Here is a 27,792-nt window from a genome sequence, read left to right as displayed (position 1 = left end):
ATCTTGTGTAAAATGATTCGACAGAATTGCCTAACATTTCTTCAGTTATCAAAGCAATCTCCTCTATAATCCTGTTTCTTAGGTCTTCCAAATTATGAGGCTTTCTTCTATAAACATTGGATTTTAAATGACCCCATAGGAAATAATCGATTGGTGACAAATCCGGAGATCTTGGAGGCCATTCGATTTCTCCTCTTCGGCCAATCCATTTATGAGGAAACCTTAAATCCAAATACTCTCTTACCTGTCTCCCATAATGGGGTGGAGCACCATCCTGCTGAAAACCATACATTATCAAAGTATTCTCCTGATGCAATTTGAATAGCTGGGATTATTTCATTTTGGAGCATATTGTAGTAAAGTTCGGCATTTAAATTTCCATTGATGAAAAAGGGTCCAACAATTTTGTTACCTAAAATTCCACACCATACGTTCAGTTTTTGTGGTTGCTGTGAATGGGACTCAGTAATCCAATGTGGGTTTTCACTAGCCCAGTAACGGCAATTGTGCCTGTTAACATTGCCATTTAGGAAAAAAGTTGCCTCATCAGAAAATAGTATGTTGGTCAGAAAATCTCTATTGTCATCACATTTGCGCATCACAAGTTCACAAAACTCAACTCTTCTGTTGTAATCATCCTCACTTAACTGTTGGACTAAATGAACTTTAAATGGTTTGTATTTATTAATTTTCAAAATCTTACTCACAGACATAGGGTGCATATCATGTTGCTGTGCAGCTTTTCTGAGCGATGTATGTGGGTCTTCAATAAATGTTTGCAAAACATCTAGTGCATGTTCTTCATCTGTTGCAGATTGTATCCTATCCGACTTTGGCCGATTACGTACACTCCCTGTCATTTCAAAACGCTCAATAGTTTTTGATATTGTTGAAACACTTATGGGATTCCTTTCTGGGAAAGTGTCATTAAACAAATTACAAACTTCCCGATAAGATCTTTGACGATCGCCATATCCTCGCATCATCAACAGAGTAATTCGTTCTCTTTCAGACAATTCCATTAAAATGCCAAATAAAAACTGAACTACTGTAATTAGATAACTTGTTGACAGCAATGCTTCAGAGACACTGATTAACTCGACAGGAATGATATGACCTTTGTCCATTTGTAATTCCCAAGCTTAGACCTGTCTAGTGAAAGCTCCATGCTCAACAAACTGAAACCTGTAGACCAGATGATTAATAACACAATAATGTTTCTCATAGGCTAGTGACCTTTGTCTCTTTAAACCTTCCTGCTGACTGGAAAACACCAAGTACAGATTCATAAGTAATCAGAAAAAGTGACTCATAAGTTTTATTCATTGTAATAAAAACTGGTAAATTTGTACTAATGAAACCAGCTTAAAAATAAATTGTTTATTTTATTTTAATTGAACATTTAAAAAATGCTAAAAAGTTAGTGTAACACATTTTGTGGCAAGAACCATGTTAAAATTACATTGTTGAACATCAGTAAATTTTCAATACTAAAAATGCTCTATTTTCTGATAGAATAATTCCTTTGAGATGCGGTTTGTGGCATTAAATTCAGTAAGCTATTACCTTTAAAATTATGTATCACAAGGTATAGGCTTCCATTAAGAATATTCACGATACCCTCGGCAGGACGTCCCCCGTTGGTGTGACATAACAAAACATTGTTCCAAAAAGTAGATGCCCAATCTCTATCACGATTGTAAGAGGTTTCAAATTTATATTTAAATTATTAAAGGATATATTTGGGTGTTTCCAGACATAATATACACCCTGTATATATACATATATATATTTTGTCTTTTTAAGTGGCCACATGTACCATTTCCAGATTTTACTTTTAAATGAGATCATCATGAGGTCCATGTCGTAAATATTATAAACTTTCTATTGTTTTTTTAAAGTCATTAATAATCTTTATGATAAAAAGTTTTTTTTCTCTTAATTACATAATTTTTTTAAATTTGTTAGTTTATTTATTAATGATATATTTTTAAACAAGTTAATAACATATAAATCAAATAAAAATTATTAATTTTACCAACATAAATTGTAGTATTTGGAATGCCACGCAAATTTGCTACAGTTTTTAAACATTCATATTGATGCAAAGAGACTATGTTTGTATATGAAATAAATGCAAGAAAATTAAAACAAATAAGTAAATTAGATTTTCCAGGTCAATTACATAATTTACGGCCCAAACTAATCGGACGATATAACAGAGAAATACTATTAGAAATTTGAATAGATATGGTAATTTTATTTTGTATTATTCCTTTGAACAAAAATGATACAAGAGCAATAAAATAAACAGTTGTGTTGACAAATTTTAGTGAAACTTAAACATTTGAATGGATTTTTAATAAGTAATACAAGTATTAAAAAATATACATTTTGATCAAATTGTAATTAAATTACTATTTTTTGTATAAATTATTGAGTAAATAAATAATAAAAAAGGGAAATTAATAATGTTAAGTAATAATATTAAATAGATTTAGTAATTATTAAACAGTATGACGCACTATAATGGTTTTAAAAATTATTTTTATTGATTAATTAGGACTTGATTAAAAAGAGTAAACTTCTGCTTACATGAAATCCAGTCAGTAACTATAGCCTTCCTTCCCAATATTACATTAAAATATTTATAATTTTCTAAAAACTATTTATCCAAAATATAATCCAAGAATTAAATCTTACTAGTAAACCAATTTAAATAGATTTTTTACCGGGAAAAATATTTTATGAATAAAAATCATTGTCATGGCATTGCAAGGTTCTGAATAACCCTTTTAAAAATTATTGTACAGACAGCAATTATTATCTAAGATTAAAGAACATTTGTGATTGCAATTGTTTGTAAAAGGGTTATAATATATTTTATTTAACATTAAAGAAGGTCATGAAAACTTTCATTAGGATATTATATTTGTAAATGCTTACGACAGTACATTATATAGTTCACCAATTACAATGAGATACTTAATTGTATACAATAGTTGTATACAAATATTTTCTTGAGAAGCCAATACAATATAGTCCTTTTAAATTGTATAATGCCAGTTACAGAATTATAAAATATCATTATTACATATACATCAATAAATCTCCTTTTTATTTGACTTTCAATTCCTTCCTAAAACCCTTTCCTATAAATATTACGTATAGTTATATTTGTATACAATGCCTCCATACTGATTTAGTGACCATTTAACTTCCAATATTGACATAACATTTACAAATCTGTAAATTATTCATTAAATATCAATCGTTGTTTTTTAAAGTTACTATTTTCTAGTTTATAGGTAGTCTAATAAATAAAAGTTACCTTTTTTACAATAAATACGAGTATATACAAAATATTAATTCTCTATATCATCTTCCCTTTATATTTCATAATTTGTTTTAAATTCCGTTTAATATTCTACATAATTAACTTCTTAAAATTATAAATACCTGTAATAGTGTAAATTGTAGGATTTGTATTCATTACTTATTTAACACTTATTTAGGTAAACGTCATTGGATTTTATACACTACAGCCAAATATGTTTAATACATGAATAATTTTTGCCTTGTTTAATTTTATCGAATTAAAGTTAGAAACGTAATAAGCTTATTGAAGAAATCAAAGACTTCCAACATACTTAATACAATAAAAGAATACATTTCTTATACAAATTATTTAATAAATTTATAATTTTATCTATGAACAACGGGTGGCCACCCTAAGTCCATGCTTTAGTTGATATGTAGCCTTTATCAGCTTTTTAATAAATTTTTCGATTAATTTAAGTGGAAATTTTAACAAATTTCAATACTTAAATTCTAAAATTCTCGTCACATTTAGTATGCACAATTTTTGTCCAAAATAATTTCTTAGGAATACAAAATCTCGAAAAGCTATGCAAATGATGAAAGAAGCTGTTCATACTTTTAAAACATTATAGAAATTATCTTGTTAATAACAGAAGAGTATTCTCCTCAAAAACGCATTACGAGTGGAAATCATATCATTACGATTGAATATAATTTCTTTATATGTATATTCGTAAGAAAATAACACTTAATTATGCAATAGTTATATTTAAAGACAACATTTAACATTGAATTACAAAGCAGCATTAAAATTATACCATAATACATCATACAGTACTATAAATTAAATTATATATTTTAATGTACCAAAGTATAGACACAGTATAATATAATACTGGTGTTAAAATTTCCAAACGTTATTCTAGTCATCACATTCATTACAGAAACCATTATTTCAATAGGGACTAATAAATTAGAATGTCTTTTTTCTACGCTTACAATAGTATTCTTTAGTATAAACCTAATATACAGATAACAAAATAATTTAGGTATTTTGATTAAAATATATATAAATTTGTAAATTGTTATTTTAATGCAAGCCAGTTTCATTAAATTTAAAGTAGACGGAGTATTAACAAATAACATTTAAATAGCGGTAGTAAAAATAAAGTTTATATAACCTCTTCAAAAATTAACACATAAAATGTCATTTTTATAAAACAGCAATACATTACGTATAATTCAAACGGGACTTTAAAATATAAATTAGTAATTAAATAACATTAACAAGAGACAAAACGTGTTTCAGTAATATTTCTTCAACACATTTTCGTGATAAAAACCGTTCAATAAAAGCAATGAGTAATATGTACTCATATTATAGTAATGTACACTTACTATAGCAAAATGTAGGATACAGCTACAAGAATACAGTTTTTGTTTAAAGATTTTTACACAATTCTTTGTAGACACTTGAAATTGTATAGTGATACACGAGATCAGGAACACTACGTTTCGAATTCTACAAACTGATCTCTTCCTCAGGTGGATAACTAACATAACACCAAATTGCAATCTAAGTTAAAATAACCATATCCTACAAGAGCGTTATAACAAGCATACAGGAGGGGTAACACAACATTACTTTCGTTTGACTTTGCGAATTTTGTATGCAATTTAACATTAAAAAATGACAGTAAATTATACAGAACTAGATTAGCATATGGATGTTATTACATATTGTCTTGATACATTTTTAATGAATTACATCTATGTGTATTCTCCAGAACAGATGTTATTCTAAATAAATGTTCCTAATACAATATTGAACATATCGAATTCTAATCTCTACTTTTTTCTATTTTTAATGTAACCTTTTTATACCATTCATACTCTACTCGACATACGTAGAATAAAAATTAATTACTTTCAAATTAATTGTTCTGAAAACAGTACATTTAATGTGTTCTTCCAGCAAAGAACAGTTATTTCATTTTCGTTGGTGATAGTTACGTAATTGGAAGTCCGCACCAATATCAGTGAAGGTTTACTTTGGTTATACCTCTGAATTAAACTTGTCTTAAATAAAAAAATCTTCGTAAGGCATACATTGATCGCTTATTTTAACATTTACTTTGGCAAAAACTCCATAATGTTCTTTACGTATGTATTTTATTTCAGGCTGTAAATCTTCTTAACCAGATATACGAATTTCTATTCTTATTTTGACTTCCAGGAACAACTACAATTTTTCAATTTTATTTTATCCTTGGTATTGTCCTAACACTACAAACTGCTGATTATGTGTTTTTGGGGATCGTTTTAATTATAATGATGCGTTTTAGCCAACGCATACACGTACATAACCTAAGGTTATAAATTAAAGTTCTTGGACTCATTGGGAATTTGCAGATTTGAAAAAATTAATAGTTGAATATTCAGTTCAGTTTTAAGGAATAACGTGTTTACTACTTTCTTTTCGGTGGGGTACAATATTGTTTTGCGTGATAGCCATAAATTATAGCTTTTCTTACCCATATAGTTTTGTGAAGGAAACAGGATTTTTCCGGACATTTGCCATCGTTCAGTGAAACAAGAAAACAGTAACACTACGTTTCGAGATCTGCAATCTGATCTCTTCTTCAGGTAAAGAACTAACCTAATACATAATTACAAACTAAGTTAAAATAAACAAATCTTACTAAAGCGTTGTGGCACGCCTAAGTCAGGAATCCACAACCTACATGTTGTTGTCAACTTCACTAACACTAAAGACATGCACTTAATACAAAACTATACAAAACACTAATCATTAAAAGTAAACTACGGAAACAGGTCACAATGCGTCTTCACTCGTCTACTGACCACCTACGACTGACCAGAAGGACTAGCCAATGGCAATCGTGACGGCTGGCTAAAACAAGATGGCGGAAATACAAGGGAAGGGGAACAGGAATGGGCCCTTTCGTTATTATTGGTTCATGCGATATGAACTTCTTAAAAACCATATTGTGACTCCGCATTGGTTTATTACAAATATCCGATCCGTTTGATACTTTTGGTTTTCTCTTTAGTTCATTTTTTTAGAATTGGCAACCAAAGCGGCCTAATCTCGACTGATGGTTGACTGATTGGTTGGTCTGCCAATTTAATGTATGTTGCCTCAATTAATTTCCTGGGGGGGGGGGGGGTGGGGGGGGGGGGGGGTGGGGGGGGGGGGGGGTGGGGGGGGGGGGGGGTGGGGGGGGGGGGGGGTGGGGGGGGGGGGGGGTGGGGGCATGTACAGTGCAGTTGTATGTAAGTTCTTTGTTATAATTCAACGTTTTTCCTATTGTTCGGTAATAAACCATATTGTAATATTATGTTTTATTGTATTACTACAAGTATTATATGGTATAAATATTCATAATTTTAATAATATTCTTCAATAAATTCTGCTATGAGATCAATTTCTCAATGCAATAGTTTGCAGAGCTGGAACTTTTGAACTTTAAAGTACTTCGGAAGTTTTCTGTATACCGGGTGTCCCACGAAGAGGTTTAAACGTTTGATTCTATATTACTTGCCCATTGCCGCCGAACATTTTCAAAGTCTACTCAATTAATCATATAGCTTTTTAAAATATTCTGTGAAAATTTAAACTCTCTCGCAACTGTTGAAACAAATGGTGGCATTTTGGAAAACTATACTTTAAAACAGTAAAAAACAGTATTTTTGGTTTTTAAAATTATTTATTGTTATATTCTGGAGAAATAACGCATTTCAATCAGTAAATTAGAACATAGCCTTTTAAAAACCTACAATTACAGATCACAATTATTCAAACTAGAATCCATTCACAGCGACACACTGGTAACAGCGCTCAACAAATGAATCGTAAGTTAAAAGTATCAATTATGCGGTTTCCGGAGAAGTTCCTCTTCAATTGATTCTTTTAATTCCTCATCATTATTAAAGCTACGAGTATAAACTTGTTCCTTAAAGTAACCCCACAGAAAGAAATCACATACAGTTATATCTGGAGATCGGGGTGGCCAATCTAAAAAATCACTTCCACAACAAATCCAAAGGCCATGAAGGTTGACATTTAGTAATCGCTTGACAGTATTTGCGAAATGAGGAGGAGCGCCATCTTGTTGGAAGATTGCTTGATCCATCTCTTGAACCGTAAAATGAGGCAAGACTTGTTCATTTAAAACCTATTCATACCTATTCCCAGTCATTTTACTGTCTGAAATTTCGTAAGATAGCACACCATTACAACTGACAGCTGCCCAGCAACAGCAATTCCTTTTGATTTAAGTAGAGTCTGTTCAAGAATGTGTGGATTATCGGTGTTGTAATAATTACAATTATGCCTATTTACAGCACCATTGCGGTAGAAAGTGGACTCGTCTGAATAAATTTGAGTATGTCAATTAGGATCAAGCTCATGAAACCATTGAGTTCCACATTAGTGGAATTTTGTTGTCGTATTCAATTTCAAATTCTACTCTACTGTCCGGATCGTCTTCAAAAGATTATGGGCTAGGTAACTTTTGTAAAATTTAATTTTGTTTTTCAAAATTATTCTCTGTACCGCAGACTTTGGAACAACAGTTTCAAGTTCAACATTCTTTAATGATTTCGGTTTACCTGGAGAGCGGAGCATTGATGAGCATACTAGCACTTTTATTTCCTCATTTGATCCTCTAGAGTACTAGAGTTCCCAAAAGCAGTAGCCCACGCACAACACTTCACTTTTTGTTTAACATTAAAAGCCATTTCTCAAACTTCGACAACATTAAACGTGTAATGGAGGAGGTTAGTTAGTGTTTTTATAGCACAAGCAATATTCTTCGCAGGTTTTTTTTTTTAAATGAGCGTTATTGAATAGTCGTTCTTTAAAACTGCAACGGAGTGAAAAAATTATGTAATTAAATAAATAAATTTTTATAGGAAACAAAATGGTAAAATTTTCAATGCGTCACCATTTCGTTTCTACAATTATTGGGGAGCTTTAATTTTCACAGAATACTTATAAAACCTATCTTCTCAATTGTGTAGAGTTTGAAAATTTTCGGTCAAAAAATGGGCAATTAATATAAAATCATAAGTTTAAACCTCTTCGTGGGACACTCTGTATAAAAAAGGTCTGACGTCATGCAGGAATTATTCATACAAGCAGAAATTTATTTATTTTATTTTACATTTCAACGGACATCTCCATTTTTACAGTTTTTAACAATAATTAATGAACTCAAGACACTGACGTATACATGCGTAAATATATATAAAAAAATGTGCGAGAGGTATAGATGGCAATGACAAATGAGTTATAGTGCGTGCAATTGATGATAAAAATGTATGATGTGTGAAATGAGGGGTCCCCTTCTACCCTTTTCTTTAGCTTTTTTAAAATATGTAATAAAAAAATAATAAAATTATATAAATAAAATAAAATAATAAAAAAAATAATAATAATATTTATTTATTATGATTAAATAATTTTTTTTAAATTAGAAATTATTAAATTTACATCACAACCTCTTTCTTACAGGGAAGCCAGTTTAACTACAAGGGTGATCTTAACGATTGGTGGGAGACGGAGAGCAAGGAGAATTTTAATGAGAAGAAGATGTGTATAATAGACCAATATGGCAGCTATAAAGACAACCAGACTCAATTGAACGTAAGTAAAATTATAAAACCGCTGCGAACGGTTCTGCTCAATAACATATCATTTATAAGATGAATTTCTAAAACTACATTCCTCCATGTTCCCTAATTTGGTAATCTGGTCTATATCTGAAACATTTGGAAACATGGGGGAAGGCAGTATGGTTGGCCAGGGGCAACCATTGACCATTGTTCAATACGTACTTCATTTTGATTAAGTTCATATTTCTTGCCCTCATCTTGGATTCACCACATTAAAATTGAATATTTGTTTTTAATGTAAAAGTGGTATTGGCATTCACGGACTATTTTTTTTTTACATTGAAGGCGATGAGGAATCCGTTTTTATATACCTTTATTCTTTCTTGAAATATTGATACTTTTAGGTGCAATAAAAAGAGCTTTTGTCAGCACATTTGTTCTAAGTGATTTCTTTTATACAAACAGTAAAAAACCTAACACACATAAAACAGTAATAACCTAATAACAGCTTACATCTAAATGTAAAGAATGGATGATTACTTTAACTAATGAAGTAGGCGTTTGACCTATGACAGTAATATATGGATTTAATTATTATGTTCGCTCTAAATCAATTAGGTAGGTCGCAAAGTATTTGCTTTTAAAGATGTCACACGCATAACAACTGCCTAATATCTTGACAGTATTTGGAAGCGATAAACTTTAGAAATACATATAATTAAATATATTATTTTCTCGATTTGAATTAAATTTATTTAATGATTTAAGCCATTTTTATTTAAGCTTCATTTTATGTCTTTTATGAACTCCTGTAATAAAAGACTGTCTTTATAACACGTTTTAGTTATAAAATATTTTTATTGGTTAGACAGAAAAAATCTGGAAGCCCGTTATACTTTATGGATTAAATACTCAAAATAATATTTTACATAGCCAAATAGACACTAACATAAGTTTTAAACATGACATGAAAAGATTAGTCACCTGCTATTTATTTTGTTTAGTTTTTTGAACAGGAAAGTTTATAAACCGTGGAATTTGTAGTCAGAGAGTCCGAATTATATTTTTTTTAATATCAAGGTAACACACTAATTCATACATTCACTGTAATCAGCTAAATTATGTAAAGATTACATATTTACAGAGTTTATTGAACATTAAATATGGAATTTAAGTAGGAAAATGTGTCCTGTAAAAACTCGTTATGTATGTTTTAAAAAACTCTTATGTGAAATAAGACGTTTGCCTTTATTAAACATTTGTAACCAAGTAAATTAAGACAGGTCACAACATATTTCCAAAATATGTTAAATGCATGCGATAAAGCAAAGGAAACTAGTTTTTCTTTCTGATAAAAAATTGATTGGCTATTTATATCTTTTAGACTTGAACTAGATTTTGTGCCTTCAGGCGAAATTCAGAATTAGAATAAATAAAATGTTTTGGCCTAAAAGTAATAGTTGTTTAAAAAATTATTCAAAAATCATCCTAAGATATTCTAATTAGATGGATGTTTGGGAATTAATAACGCTACATCTGGGGTTTTATGGTCCATTCTATAAGATTTCAGTTTATATGAATCTTAATATATTTGGCTGCTATGCCTACTCTGCATGGATTTTAAAACACCCTGTAGGCTATACTCAATCGAGTGACGTAGTTATATGTTATCTGTAAAGATTTATCGAACAAATTTATTTAGTTCGCTTTATTATTAGATTTTTTAATTAGGCTAAAATGCGTTTTTGGGGCGATTTTTAATACTAGTTAGCTTTGTTTGACCAACATATAAAACTAACCTTATTTGTGTACTATTATAGTAGTTTCCAATGTAGGCTACTAAATTAAGAGCCTGAAAATTTGATCGGTTGGCACTATAAGTAGTACGCATTGACTGAATTGAAATGTTTATACAAAATCATGCGTTTTTTGTGTATATAAAGCAAAAAGATGCCATGAAATATGCTAGATGAAAACTGTAAATTTAGCCACTAGTAAAAAGTCAACAAATTCCTCTAAGTTTTATTTTAATAACACCGTCTAATTTTATTTGGTGTTGCATTTTAATCCATGGAAAACAAATTAAAGTGGAAACTTCTTCGACAAAAACGTTAATAGCGAGGGGAAAAATAAAACAATGAAGTTACAACAAATAATCAAAGAATGTATTAAAATAATTATTAAAACTAATAAAAACGATACATTTTAAATTATTTTATAAGTTGTAATTAACGTAGTCTATTTATCAAACACTTTAATATTCTTATTCCACTTATATACATATATATGTTTTGCATAATGCTGACATTATTATTTAGTAATTTACTAAAAGAAAAAACATATGTTCACACATATAGAGGTGTACAACCAAAATTACCAAGACCAAGTAAATTTAATATAATATTTGATTTTAGGATAGCAAAGCAGCTAACATCCACAAAACGTTTGAAAATTTAAAACTAGCAACATAATTCCACTTCTAGAGTTAATTTAATATATATATATATATATATATATATATATATATATATATATATAACAAAAACTCTTTGTCAATATATTATACTCTTTATTTTAGACATTTTTAAATGTGTTAAAACTTTACTCTACGACTTTTCCTTCTACTGAACTCTTAAGTGACATCTTTAAAATCTATTTTGGATACCAAAACGTTTTCTATGGAGAGTAAAGCCAGGTATGATAGGCGGTCCAGGGACATCGTTTTCCTAGGATAAGTCTTGATTAGTTTTAATTTCGAATAACTTGCAAAAACGAGTCCAGTTGCATATTTACACTTTGTCAAACTTTACTCATAGCATGAATTTTTACGTGAATTTCGTACCATATTACAAAAGATATGACAAAATCCCTAGGTTGAAACTTCGTTGAAGTTTTCCAAAGATTGGCGCTCATTTATAAAACCACAAACTGAGATTTTTTTCACGTACAGTCAAAAATGCATCTCAAACATTACTGAGCTGATATCTTAGAGCTTTCACAGATTCTACATTCCCATCTAGTCTCTTAAAGTGATATGGTCACAAGAGAATTCAAAGTGCTTCATCTTTCACTAGAGCAAGAAAAGATTGTATACAGTCTTTGCAAAATACAAAAAAAGTTTGTGCTGGAAGTCAAGAAGAAGCAGCAACTCCTAAAATAAGTTCCAGCTGTGCCATCCACAAGGAACAAAGAATGCCAGAGGTCTTAAGTTTAGAAGTCTTCGCTGCACACCACTTTTTTCTCCATGCATGTTGGCCCGATTGTCTTAACCTTGACCCCTGCAGTCAGCAATGGACAGCCCCCATGAATGTGGGGGGTGTCGAGGTTCGGACAAGGACTGCGGCGAAGTACCTGGGTGTGTTACTCGACTGCCGTCTTCGGTATTTGGAGCACATCAGGCGGTGTGTGACAAAGCCTCTAAGGTGGTTATATCTCTCGGCAGGCTGATGGCTAACGTAGGAGGCCCTAGGTCAAGTAAGAGACGCCTCCTCATGTCTACTGTAAACTCAACCCTTCTGTATGGAGCAGAGGTTTGGGCGGGTGTCATGAGGATAAGGCGATACAGTCAAAGGCTGTTATCGGTACAGAAAAGAGCAGCACTTAGGGTCGCCTGCGCCTACCGTACCGTTTTCGGTTCGGCTGTGGTGGTCGTGGCTGGGGTGATTCCTATTAATCTGCTGGCCATCGAGAGACAGACCGTCTTTCGGGAGCTGCCGAGTGGGGTAGAGAGGATTCCTTGGCTGCTGCCAGGGTGGAGACTCTGCAGGTTTGGTAGCGGAGGTGGACGGAAGGATCGGACGGTCGCTGGACTTTCCGTCTCATTCTAGAGCTTCAACCCAGGGTAGATAAATAGATCTAGATAGATCTAAATAGATCGTAGCCACGAGGAGATTCTACCTCTGTCAGGTCCTGACGGGGCACGGTTACTTTAGGAAGTACCTCTACAGGTCACCTCGGTGTGCTTACTCCACGCTGGAGGATGATGATGTTCATCACTCCTTCTTCGCTTGCGGGCGCTTCACCGAGGCCAGGCGAACGCTCGTCACCACAGTTGGCCGTGGGGGTTCACAGCACCTATTCTAATAGCACCTAATATCACAGCACCTAAAATTGAACCGTCTAATAAGGCCGATTCTCATAGCACCTAATATTATAGTACCTAATCTCACAGCACCTAAGGAAATGCCCGAGAGTTTGCACGGCACCTAAAGATCGTGCTGGAGTGTTATAGCACCTAATATCACACCACCTAAAAGGGAGTGGTGGGGATCGCCGGAGGGGTAGGCCGCCACCACTGTCCGTGGCCAGTGGGCGACCGTCCGTTGAGTCGCGTGGGTAGGGGAGAGCTCTGAGTTGGTTATTGACACGTGCTGTGCGGGTTGCATTAACGCGCTCGCTGGAAGAATTGAAGGCGGTGGACGTTTCATTTTGGATTTATATATGTTATTGTTACCGGATACCGGCGACCTCTCTCACACACACTAAACATGTCACTTAAAACATCTACCACATTAAAATATACCCCTGTATTACATCTGAAAAAGTTTGACGGTTTAGGTAGTATTAATCCATATATTATAGCGAAAGTGAGATATTTTAGTTATTTTTATTGATTGTGATAATCTAAAATATGAAGAAAAACACAGCTTTTGTTTTAAATTTAAGCTTTTTCCAATTTAACTCCTCCTAATTCAAAAATAATTACAGTTAAAAATATAATATATCATTTGTTGTATGTCTCTTAAAGAACGACATACTGATAATTTAGAGTTCTAAGTTAATAATTAAAGGCGTAACAAGTTTTTTTGGGAAACTCATTAGACTTGTATTTATTTATAAATCACGCAATGCTTATTACTAATTATCTTTACTTATGAGTGAGGGTGCAGAACAAGCGAGGTACACAGTAACTGTGCCGGAACCTTACTACAAGATGGCATGAAATATACCAACTTGCCACGTGTGCCAAAAACACAAGATAAAATATCGACAGTTGTATTTTCACACAAACCACAACAGGAAAATGTTTAAATTAGGCTTGTATGATTCTGGTAAGTATATTAATTCAAGGAAAGGCAATTAAACTATTTATTTACCCAAAACAAACATTTAATTAAACTTATAATTGTAAATTCACTAACAGATAATTTGAGGGAAGTTAATATTCCTCAAAGCGAAGCGGCCGAATACCTTCCATAATCTTATCATCATCATCTTTGTTATCGGTGTTATATTTTTCACTGTTTACCTCATGTTTACTGACACAGCTTTCCGACGAATTTCTGTCCCCCAGTCAAAATATTAGTAGTCCTCTCTACAGCCTCCCCAGCAATCATTTATTGGTCCAAGCGTTATCAATAACTATTTTTTTATTCTCTACAACTTTCATTCAACAATCAGGTGTAGTCTTTTCCAAAGCTTCTTTACAAATTATGTGATAGAAGTAATAGTGAACGACTTATTATTTTTGCGATATGTAAATTAATTTGAGCCCATATTAGTTCTATCGCGTGGAGCTTGACTGTCAATAGAAGTTCGGCTTTATCATATCTGAACTAAAGTGACTCCTTTCTAGTAAACCATCCTGTAATTTCTGCCTTATATCTTTTGCTCCTAGGTGCTTTACTTATTCATTTTGAATTATACAGTGTATTATACATAGCAATAACTACATCTTTCATTAATATAATCCACCCATAGGGGTATAAATGGACTTGGAATTCTTAGAAGAACTTCCCTATGTCCTATGTACATAAAATGCGGCACACACATGCCTTATGACTTGCACAGAAAAACAATAGCGTCTTTATGAAGATCAACTACTATAGCGACTGAAATATAATTGCAAACCCTAGAAAAAGTATATTATTATTTTTCATCTTCCCGCTATCCGAAAAAAGTTAAAATTTCACACACACACACACACACACACACACACACACACACACACACACACACACACACACACACACACACACACACACACACGCACACACGCACGCACGCACGCACAGTTCTCGTCATATAAATTGATTACAAAACGTATATTAAAGAAGATAAACCCAGATTACTGGTTTACATGGAAGTTGCACCCGCTATAAACACTACGTTTTGCTTTGTAAACTTCCCGGTATGAATGTAAAGTTTGACATACATGTGTATTATGCATTAATGGCAAACCAACTCGGGGAGCCCATTGTCTTGATAATGTTATTTTAGTCTGTCTAGATCAGGTTATTTCATGCAACATCTTTGATTTTTCTTTCTCGGATCGTAATGGGCTTGTTTTAAATATTCAAAAGAATACTTTGTCTGAAACATCTAAAACCTTGCTAAATCCAAAAGTAAAAGTGACACATTTTATTTTAATTCTTCCAGAATCCTCTATTGATGGTCTGACAAACCATTTGTTATCACATGATTGGCATGTCTTGCTTAGTAATGGAAGAGTATTTTCTACCCAAAAATTCGTTCATGCATATTTCTCCATTTTAGTTAATAAACAAACATTTTACTCTACAGTGAAAAAACAACGTTCCACAGTTAGTGAGATTAAAGGTCGAAATCAAAACGGTTGGTATAGCGGGGAACTGGACCAAATGAAAGAAACTTTTGTTTTTGGAGAAATCGACAAAACTTTCAACTAGTGATAGCCTTCATGTTAACTATGTAAATATCGAGAAATGTTATAAAAAGTCCGTAGAAGAGGCAAAGCTTACTCATAATGTCGCAAAAATAGAAAATAGCAGTAACCAATATAAGGCCTGGGGATTTGATAAACGAAAATACAAAAATTTAGTATTTCAATCAGCATTATCAATAAATATCACTCCAGATAACTTAAACCATTTTTTTATCAATTCGGTTAACACCAAATAAAGGGTAGTTAAAAAAGCCTCATGTTAATAGATTGAGCTTAATAAGAAATTACCATATTGAAAGAAACACATTTATCTTTGTAGGTCTCGATTGATGAGGTCATTAAAGCTGTCAAAAGAGTTAAAAACTCATAAAGCAAAGACATTTATAACTTATCTAAAATTATAATATTTTAACGAATTTACCGTACGTTTTTGAACCCATTAACTATATGTATATCTGCCCGATTCTTAAGAAAGGGTCTAGGAGTCTCCCTGAGAGCTATTGTCCTGTAATAATAGAAACTGTTTTACATGATGATCTTTTTGCATATCCGGAAAATAACACCAATCTAAATTTATTACAATAGAAGAGGTATATACACCATTGATGCAGTTTATTCACTAATTAAGGAGGTCCTAAACACTTTTGAGATTTAAGCCTTTGCTCAGGCAACATATTTTGACTTGAGCAGGACCTTAAAACTTAACTATTACGGTATTAATAGGAGTCCGGCTTTAAATAGTTCTTTAAAGACTATTTATCTAACCGCAGGCAAAAAGTTTGTTTGTATTAATGGAAATCGGTCCAACAATTTGGTGATCAGGAATGTTGTACCTAAGGGTCAGTCCTGTGCCCTATTATGTTTTTATTATATACAAATTAATTTCCTACCGTTGTTAAGTTCAAATCTCTTTTAAATGCTAACGACACAACTCTGTAGAATATCCATACAAACTTTGACAAACTACAAGTTCTTGTCATTGAATCAGTTGAGGAAGCCTCAGTGTGGTTTAGATCAAATGGATCTTTACTAAATGAAGTCAAAACTCAAAACATTTTGTTTACTTTAGGACAAACCCCTACAATTGACACACACCAAATTATTTCTTTTTTTGTGCTAAATTTCTAGGAATATTTTGGTAGAGTAATTTTTTTACTTAGACGTATTATAAATTGTGTTACTGAATATTTATTTTATGTATTGGACGAGGCATGCAGCGGGAGTGTCTTGTAATTGTGCAGTGTGCCTGACTCAAAGGTCTACACATGTGGTCTTTCCTTGTGGCCACTTGTGTATGTGCACTGAGTGCTGAGACACACTGCCTGGTTACCAATTTAATCTCCAATGCCTGTTATGTAGGCAAGTGAGCCAGGCAATAACCAGAGTTTATTTCTGATAATTATAATTAAAAAAAAACGATAAAAAACTAAGACTGAAAGCCTATTTTGGTTCTATATTATAAAATTTTATTTCTTTCCTATGTAGTACATCCTGTATAAATAGATTACAATGAAATGGATATGTTATTAATAGTATGATATGGAATATTTTGAGAGGTATTGAGATTGCGTCCTAAACAATTAATAACTTTGATCCTCAAAAATCAGGAAGATTAATTTTAACAACAATCAGTCTACAAGTAGTACTGCGGCAAACTTGTAGTGGGAGGACTAAAAGTAGTCGATCTCACCCGTATATACCAGCAACAAAGGTGTTAAGATACTTTTTCGATGTTGTCGTCTTGCACTATATGTCATGTTATATTGGTCTTCTGAAGCCTTATACTTGTTCTCAGTTTTTAACAACAATCAGTCTACAAGTAGACTGCGGCAAACTTCTTACGACGCAGTGGGAGGACTGAGAGTAGTCGATCTCACTCCGTATATACCAGCAACAAAGGTGTTAAGATACTTTTTGATGTTGTCGTCTTGCACTATATGTCATGTTATATTGGTCTTCTGAAGCCTTATACTTGTTCTCAGTTTTTAACAACAATCAGTCTACAAGTAGACTGCGGCAAACTTCTTACGACGCAGTGGGAGGACTAAAGAGTAGTCGATCTCACTCCGTATATACCAGCAACAAAGGTGTTAAGATACTTTTTCGATGTTGTCGTCTTGCACTATATGTCATGTTATATTGGTCTTCTGAAGCCTTATACTTGTTCTCAGTTTTTAACAACAATCAGTCTACAAGTAGACTGCGGCAAACTTCTTACGACGCAGTGGGAGGACTGAGAGTAGTCGATCTCACTCCGTATATACCAGCAACAAAGGTGTTAAGATACTTTTTCGATGTTGTCGTCTTGCACTATATGTCATGTTATATTGGTCTTCTGAAGCCTTATACTTGTTCTCAGTTTTTAACAACAATCAGTCTACAAGTAGACTGCGGCAAACTTCTTACGACGCAGTGGGAGGACTGAGAGTAGTCGATCTCACTCCGTATATACCAGCAACAAAGGTGTTAAGATACTTTTTCGATGTTGTCGTCTTGCACTATATGTCATGTTATATTGGTCTTCTGAAGCCTTATACTTGTTCTCAGTTTTTTCAAGTAATTTTCTAATAGCTCTCATGCTCTTTTTAAGATTGACGTCTTTTTTAACATGGTCTCATACATTCTTTTTTAATCTATGAATGTTCAGCTTTGACAATGTGATTTAAACATTAATTTAAATTTGTTATGCAATCATTACTAAGAGAGAGATTTGCGCCAATACACCAAAATTCAGAGGTAGCAGGCTGATAAATAATTTTTGTAAAGACTCATAACAAGTTTTTATTTTCTTAGAACAGCCAAAACAAGACGCGCTCTTATAAGTGCGTTACTGGCGCAATCTGTAATAAGATATATATCCCACTAATATTATAAATGCGAAAGTTTGAATGTTTGGATATTTGGATGTTTGTATGTTTAGATGTTAAGATGTTTGGAGGTTTGTTCTCGAATCACGCTGAAACTGCTATACGGATTGTGCTGAAATTTGGAACCGGTATAGCTTTTAGTCTGAATTAACACTTAGAGTAGCTGTTAACACTTTCAGCTAAAGTTCATCCAAGAGGCAGAAACAAGTGTTTACATTTAAATTTTAGTAAATATTGAATAATTTTAGAGTACTTAATCAGTAGTGTAATGCAGATTGCAAATACGAAGTTATTTAATTTTAAATTTAGATTGCGCCAATGATCAATAATCCATCTAATACAATATAAATGCTATTTATACGCTGTTATAACAACTACCTTATTGTATAAAGCTGTGAATGTTTGCATATAACGTAATCTAATCTGGTTAGTTTCTTTAACATTGTGTATGGCCTTTTTACTGTAGTTATTAAAAAGCAAATGGAGATAATATTGCCCTAATACTTGAAGCATATACCCCTAATACATATTAATTTAGTGATCGGTAAAAATATCAAAATCACCTAATCATAAAAATTTAACCTAAGTTAGATTCCGAAATCAATGTATGAGACCATTGTTTTGGTTAGTGCAACAGCATAAATCAATAGTGGAACTGTAAATAGATTAGACCGGGGGTGAATTTAAACGACCAGAACAGACCCATATTGACCGCAGCAACTTTTTTGTTGTACTATACACTTTCGTCATTGGGATAAAAAGGCTAACTCTTATTGTTACTGAAGCCATCGAAGAACTTCAATAAATTATCATGGAATGTGGGAGGGAAATACTAATCTTATAAAAACTGTTTCACTTTACGACTTCAGGATCCCAAACCTCTGTTCTTTAAACTTAAATCTAAATTGGATCAGGAAATTGGAATAGCTTTGAGTGACTATCGATTATCTCTAGACTGTTTATTATGTCATAGAAAAAGAACACATAGATATAATGTCCAGTTTTTCTACAGAACACGAAGCGGCGGGTAACTGCTAATATATATATATATATATATATATATATATATATATATATATATATATATATATATATATATATATATATATAAATTTTTTGCTGTCTACATATCTACTGATCACGCAATGTTCTGAAATTTAATTTGTATTAAAATGTTTCTGCCTGTTTTACGAACATGAACTGAAAGTGTCAACAGCTGTTAAAATACTCAGTTAAAATTCTATTATGAAACAATAATATTAGAATAGTTTTCAAATTGTAAAATATTCCAGGCAACTATTTTGATCCACCTCTTCTTAGAAAATTTCTTCACATTTCAACGGATTACCAAAAAATTGTCGAAAAAAGAATATGTTGTGATTCTTTTTTATGTATAATATGTAGGCCTTATTTGTAATCGTAATATGGATATTATTTCATATAAGCCCATAAGCCATTTGAAAGAATTTAGACATCTTCACCTTTTTAAAATATATACTCATGCCATTGATAGACAACAATAAACACCTTTTAATAGAATATTAAAATAATATTCTTAAATCAAATTTTTCAAGTTCACGATCAAGTTCAATCTTCTTTATTATCTCAAAATACATATAAAAATACAATTTACCTCCCAGTGCACCCGAAGCTGCGCGAGCGGGAGTTCAGTTGAATCATAATTACAATTATCTTAGTGTTCATTGTCCAATTCATATTTCGATAACATTGTCTTCACTGAAACTAAATTCATAATTCATAAACTACTCAAAAGCAGTGTAAATCTAATAAATGGTATACCACGAGATTATTATAATATTACTTAGAATAAAGCAGCATTAACAGTTATATGTGCAAAAACAATGTAATTATAAGCATTACAAATTTACAAGGAATAATAAATAGATAAAAATAAATAATGCAGTGATAACGATAATAAGTAATAAATATTGCAGTGGTAAACAATAGAATCTGACATTCCCAAACCAAATAAAAAAATAGTCTATGTATAAATAATCCAAGTGTGCAACAAGTAGTATAAATAATGTATGTTAACTTTCTAACAGTACAATTTTAATACATTTTCAAGCAAATTCCTTTGCAAAGTTATTTGCTTGCAATGCACAACAATAATGAAATAACAAGCAACGCAAATGACATAACATATAAGATATATATTTTAGATATAAGAAATAAATATATAATGTAGGTGGTTTGAAATTTAATAACGTTCAGTAAATTATAATTATAAACTATAATAACAAATAATTTAATAAACTATAATATATGAAATCTAATAACAAATAAATAAACATTCCAAGTGGCTACAAACATTAAATAAGTATTTAATAAATAATTCAGTAATAGCAATAGTACGTAATAAATATTGCATTGGTAAACAATACAGTTTAACATTTACAAACCAAATAAATAAATAGTGTAAGTTATAACAAGCAATGTAAATAATATATATATATATATATATATATATGGCTATATAATTAGTAAATGGCTGTTATATATTAAAACTTCAACACATATTTAAACTAATTCTTTTAACAAGTTATAGCTTTGATTTTAACATTCTGATTTTTATCAAATGTAACCCTATTTCCAAAGAATCTCACAAACTCATTAAACGATTTGGGCCAAGATAACAAAACGGATGTCTACTCGATTCCTTGGTAAAAATGGTACCTCGAGTAAAATATAATTACTAGATCTGGTAGTTCTATTTGATGGTTTTAGATTTAACATAAATAAACTCTTATTTACATACACAATCGAGGCGTACTTATAAATCTCTGTGAAAGTTAAAATATTGTGTTCTGTAAAAAGGTAGCTCATGCTTTCATTATATTTTACATTGTATATATTTCGCAATGCATGTCGTTGGCTCATTACAATAGGTTTTAAAACAGTGGCATATGCACCTCCAAAATGCAATATCCCATACCTCATGGTATTCTCAAACCATGACACATACACCTGCTTCAACTGGTCACTCCTAAGAACATTTTTCAAATAGTAAAGTGCATAGTTTATTTTCCTTAACCTTTTTGTTACATAGTTTACATGTATATCTCACTTTAAATACTCACCAATATATAAACCTATATATTTAACACTTTCAACCATTTCTATACTAGAAAATTCACAGCTATATATACATTGATGGGAGTGAAAACGCAATTCAACATGTCGTGCAAATATTCTTTTGTTTTTTTATTATAAAAAATGTAATACACTTAGACTTATTTACATTTACAAGCTAATCTATTACTGATTAACCAATTATAAATCTTCTGCAAGTCATCATTGATTCTTTGAAATAATGAACGTCTATTGTAGGCCCCACATGCAAGAGCAGTGTCGTCTGCGTATGCAAAAACAGAAGAATTAAGAACCCTGTTCAACGTATCATTTATAAAATCAAATCTAATGTTTCACTATACTGGTTGTTAAATTTTACAGCTTGCTTTCTTCCTTTGCAGAAATACTTAGAATTTATATCAATTCTCCAACTTTTTCACAAAAACTTTACCTTCCACAGTCCAGACAAAACGTCAATTATGTTTCTTGAGTTTCTTTGCACGAAATAACAACTCTTTGTTATTGGTTTTAATTAAGTGTGAGTTAACATAAACATTTGTTTCTGGAACACCTTGAGCAAAGTCCGTGGATTTTATTTTCAATTTTTTACACTTATGCAGCATGGCATCTCTAGTCTGTCTGCTCTAAAATTGAACAACAATGGGCTTTGGTCCCTTTTCCCGCTTTGGTGGAATCCTGTGCATTGCTTGCACATCAGTGGCAAAATTCAACGGTATACTGGACAACTCTGACAGCTTTCATTAGCTGACTCCGGAACTCCATCAATCTGAATATTTTTATTTCTATTATATTGCTCCATATTTTCAAGTTTGGTCTTATACTCAGCAACACATTTTCTTAAATCACTATTTTGTTGTATAAGGGCAGATTGTGCGGAATTTTTAACTTCAGTCAAGTACGTTTCAATTTTCCCCTCGTACTCATCAATCTTGTTAGAAAAAAAAATTGTATGGACTCCTTAAATTCACCCATTTGTTTCTTAAAAATTATAACATATTTTTCAAATTGAGCCTTAACGGTATCCTCCATTTTGACAAAAATGTTTCGTGCAATCTGGCCAAAATGCCCTTAGTAATTGTTTCTTTTTGCTGTTTACTCTTACCTGTGCAGCAGTTCTTACACTTCCATGATTCACGACGTGCTTGTTCCATGCGATTCCATGTGCTTTCTAAAATATCGGCACACACGAAGTGTATATTTGTTTTACATTGAGAACAAACAGCATGTTCACTCACATGAGGTAGAGGATCGTCGCAATCGGCACAATCACTCATCTTGATAACACGGAGAACAGCATTGTGTTAAATATTAAAACTAATATAATCTATTTTTTTCCAGTTGGATTTTTTACTATAAAAAGCTCAGGTTAGTTTCGTTAATTTATGGAATGAATTATAGAAATTGCAGTTTGACTTATAAGTTTATGTAGTAATTATAAAATAAATATATTTTTTAATGTAATGTAATGAGCCGCCTATTTATTAACGCTTCATGAAGAATTGAAAGGCTTTATTGAAATGGTTTCTTGTGTGTCCGTCTGTGCGATAACTCTTATTATAAAGGTCCTAGTGACTTGATACATATGCTCTTATTGGTCTAAATAAGAACTCTATTGATTTTAAGATAAAGAAGAATCGTATGTGCGCTACCACTTATGTTACACTCTGTCGAGTCTTTCCATGCTTCTAACATCGTTCGGGTTATTTTAAGTAATCTCGTATTTAGTTCACAAAAACAACATGTATGTATATTACTTGTTAGATAACTGTTTGACATGAAATAGCTAGCTTTTTCAGCTGAAAGTATAAAACTCGTGAGTCAAATTTCACTGTTATAGAACATCGGGAGGTTAAAAAGCTAAACTATAGTTCTAATGGTTGCAATTCCCTATGGATGTTATGTTTTAATCCAAATACTTTTGCTTTTTATTTAACTCATGGTGCTTACGTGTATTACATTTTTACTTTGTGTGATGTAGGGAAATTGGAGAAGGCTTTGCCTATTTTTATAGAGATTTGAATGCAAATTATTACCGGTTTTCAGTGCACGGTATATACGATTTGAACACATTTAATTCCAATTACGATAAAAACTATTATAAACTTATATAAAAATGTGAAACACAATGAAATTAGATGAACAAATCATAGACATTATTGGATTATGTGCAAGATTTGCGGTTTGGCCTAAACATTCATTCAAATACAAGGAACTTAATATTTGGTGCCATCATTAGTTGTAATCAACAACCGCCGCACGCTATACGCATGGACCCTTCCCTTGTGCGAGTAGACAGACTGTCTATCTCGTGTCGCCTCGCCTTGTGCTGTCGACTGCTCGCCCTGCTGTAATGGCGGATCGTCGGCAGCGGGGTGAGGGGTAAGGTTGGATTCTCCTCCAACCGCTCTGTCCCCACCAAGACCCCTTTGGAACAAAGAGAGAGGTGCTGTGACACTGAAACTTGAAACAGTCTCACGGCACCTAAACGAACCGCGGATCGTTGCACAGTACCTAACCTTATAGCGCCTAATATCACAGCACCTAAACGACGACTTTTTTGCTGTCGGTGGTATGAGATTAGGTGCTACAAGATTAGGTGCTATGAAGCCGCACCCAGTTGGCGATGTTTGGGCAGACACCATTGTGGAGCTGATGCTGCAGAGTGAGGACGCATGGAATGCAGTCACTACTCTTGTACGTGCGATAATTCATCAGAAGCGTGAAGATGGATGCCTGGCTGACCCCTAGCTTCCGAAACAAGTAGTTTTGTCCTGGACGGGACATAAGACACACGGACCAGGCAAGATTTTATCCGAAAGGGTTCCGGCCTGAGTCCTTCATGAAAAAATGGACAGCCCTGACCCTTCCAATTTGTCTATGATATATTCTGTCAACTTCTCTGCTATAGCTTGTGCTACCGCCACAAATTATAAGAAGTGTTCCTCGATCTCTGTATACTATTGATTTGTTGTCCTCAAAATGAACAACATTTACTCCACTATAGAAATATCTAGACTGCAATCCAGAATTATTGAAAAATATATATTTTTTTTCACCAATTTTTTTCTGACACGTACTGCCAGTACTTCGATAAGCTAATTTTAAATATTTTTGCTCAGTTAATGGTTTCTGAATATGGATTATATAAGTGTTCTCGAGGGGTGGGTCAAACCATGCAATCAGCCTAACCATATGTAGGAAGTTTGCACTAGAGTTTTGTGAAACCAAACTCTCTTCATGGCCTCGAAGATATAAATTGTGCATGGCCAAAAACTGCCCAATCGCCAGGAACCTCTCCAGGATATCTTTCCAGCATTTTTGTTCTAAATCGGTTTGACCCTTAGTTTGAGAACCAATTGCTTTTTCCAAAGACAACCCATTTTGAAAAGTTAACCATTTTATCATGCCCTCTTTGTGGAATTTGCTGTTTTAATGGTTTTTTAGTGTTTCTCATAAATTTTTCTAATCATTTACACCCGTGAAAGAGCCAAGAGCACTAACACTACATTTTGAATGATCATGGAATAAATGGTAAGCAAACAGAACACAAAGTCTTTCGATTCAGAATAGACAAACCAACGCCTATTTTGCTTTTCTCCATTTAAAAGAAATTTTGTGTAGTGGGCATCATGGTAATGTCTTCTGTTATTTAAAGAATATACATCTATTCAGTTCGTATTTCTGTTAATATTTCCATGCAATATTAATATAAGTGGATGCCATTTCAATCAGATATTTTGTGATATTATTTTTTTTTACACCTATTATTTATTTTACAAGTAAAAAAAAGACTTTTAGTAGCTAATAGAACAAATTTTGGTTGAATTTGATGGCTATTTTTCTGTTAATATCTAACTTTAAAGGAGATTACTAAGCGTTTACTTTTAATCAATTTAATTTCATAATTCAGGCAAAATTCGAAAATTCAGAAAATCATTATTGATTATTTTGCTACCGTCGGGTGGGAAAGGAAAACGATAAAATGTGGTTTAGGAAGAGACGATCCTGATTGTCCCTCTTATCTAATGTAAAGACACTTGGGGTGTATTTTAGAGGAAGCTCCGCATTTCCTCACGAACATTACAGACAATTTCAATCCTTGATCTTAGAGGAATGTTTTATTTTATTGAAAGCTCTCAAGGGAACGCATCCATCTTTAAATTGATGCTCAATCTGTGTGTCTCAAGTTCAGGTCTTGCCCTACCTCACTGTCGTTCGGTGGTTAATACCTACTCCTTCAGCGTCTCCTCGTTATCCGTTATCTCTTCGTCTCCTACGAATGTACAACAGGCAAATGGTTCAAAATTTCAAATTTCAAATCATTTTTAAAACTCAATGCTATAATGCTCTTACTTTTTTATTATAATTGATTACAATAGAGCTGTTCTGATCTTACCAGTTAAAGAAGACGGACAAATCCGTACGTCCTAAAGTTAAAGTTTGGAAGAGAACGAGCATGGTCGTTGGTGCTATTGATGTATCGAGATAATTTTAACATCGATTTAAGCTTCCTCAAAGGTATAAATAATAATTAAAATAAAACCTGGATATGAAGGTATCGATTTCCAGCCGTTACTTACAATAAATAACTTATGTGTTACAGCTGAACGGCATAACCACACAGGGAGAAAACATAGCGGACAACGGTGGATTCAAGTTGGCCTATCTTGCGTACCATCGGATGGCAGATCAGCTGATGGAACCGGAACCAGGGCTGCCAAACTTGGAACAATACAGCAACGATCAGCTGTTTATGATCGGTATGGCCAACATCGAGTGCACGCGGTATCACCCCGAGTCTCTCAGAGAGCGGATCCATACAGACACACATTCCCCGGCAGAGTTTAGAGTTAACGGAGTCCTGAAGAACTTTCCAGAGTTTAGTAAGGTGTTCCAGTGTGGCTCTGGGGATGCTATGAATCCTGAGAATAAGTGCGTTGTTTGGTAATCCTGGTTAAATTAGCTGGGATCTTTTATCAGTAATTAAAATGAGTAATTTGTACTAGTTTGCTTTACAGTATGATTTTTCGTCATTTATATTTGTAAATAATTAAGAAATTGAATTCGAATTAGGAATAGAAGATTTTAGTATTCATTGCAATATTCTTAGAATACTGCTAAATAAATAAACATGATGGGTTAAACGCGATGAGTGTTATGTGGTTCCACAGAAAACATTTACAATACATTTGTTTCGCTGTATTCATGCACAACTTATTACAAATGTGGTTTCATATAAATTAGTCAAAATATTATTACAATCAATTCTCAAAATATAATTATTACAAATTTATTTTACGGTATATTGTAGGAATTTTCCTTACATATGTGTTTTTATTCTTATATATTTTAATACTATGATCATATTACAATTATGGTTTTAATTGTTGTACTAGTCTATTTTAAATATAGGGAAATGTGTAGATTAAAGTAATTATTAGGTATTTAAAATACATACATTATTTAAATGTCTGTTGAAATGGTTTTGGAATGTGTGTTTAGTTGAGGTTTTGGTTTTAAATAAATGTAATGTTGATTTTAATTTTGTTTTATGTTTTTTAATTATATATCCAATTTTCGTTTTATTACGAATGTTTCTTTACAATATTCGACTTATCTTCCCCCATTGCTGTAATTTAAGGATAGACGTTTCACTTCTAATTTTAAAATTCTATATTATTCGTGAGGTTGATTAAACCCTCCTAAACCAGCAATTACAAAGTTCCATGTGTAGATACGAATAATTTATAATAATTCAACGGGTGTGGTGTATATAGCGCTCCGCAGTTTGGATATATCCGATACATTTTACAAAGTTATCGTGTAATTGTGAAGTTTTCAACACCACATCGAACCATTGCTTTACACACTGACATGTTTTGAATATTTTTTTAACGCTACTATTATTAATATCCTCTCCGGTTAGCGAGCTTATTTTGAGTTTTAACGGGATTCTGAGATTTTCCCTTCAGGAACATCTGGAAAAGCTGGCAAATAGGAGTGAAATGGAAGATAGGATATCCAACCAAGAAACTACCCTTAAACGTAAAATAAGATTAAACGGTAAAACCTTTTTTAACTGTTTAAATTTAGTAAGTGCCAGTAACCTAAGACTCTGTCAAGTACATTTTTCATAATGTTTGTTAAATAAGAGCTTACTAATATTATAACACAACTAAATTTTCTTGTTTTAAATACATAAAATGA

The 27,792-nt window shown here is 32.5% G+C and overlaps 1 protein-coding gene across 1 annotated transcript; it reads left to right on the top strand.

Annotated features, from left to right (window-relative positions):
- Positions 1-8,115: 8,115 nt before the first annotated feature.
- Positions 8,116-27,121, top strand: LOC124369596 (neprilysin-2-like). Its single transcript, XM_046827639.1, has 3 exons — positions 8,116-8,124; positions 8,861-8,992; positions 26,189-27,121. Exons 1-3 carry the CDS (start codon positions 8,116-8,118, stop codon positions 26,531-26,533), a joined length of 486 nt encoding a protein of 161 aa, XP_046683595.1. The 3' UTR covers positions 26,534-27,121.
- The last annotated feature ends 671 nt before the right edge of the window (positions 27,122-27,792 follow it).

The sequence above is a fragment of the Homalodisca vitripennis genome, chromosome X (genome assembly GCF_021130785.1).
Source record: "Homalodisca vitripennis isolate AUS2020 chromosome X, UT_GWSS_2.1, whole genome shotgun sequence".
NCBI classification, from domain to species: Eukaryota; Metazoa; Arthropoda; class Insecta; order Hemiptera; family Cicadellidae; genus Homalodisca; species Homalodisca vitripennis.
Note: the sequence above shows the minus strand (reverse complement) of the source record. Positions and strands in the feature narration are given on the sequence as shown.

Excerpts from the sequence above, each read along its gene's own strand:
- LOC124369596 (XM_046827639.1), top strand. Across the intron at positions 8,993-26,188 it reads ACAACCAGACTCAATTGAAC|CTGAACGGCATAACCACACA; the intron begins GTAAGTAAAATT and ends TATGTGTTACAG.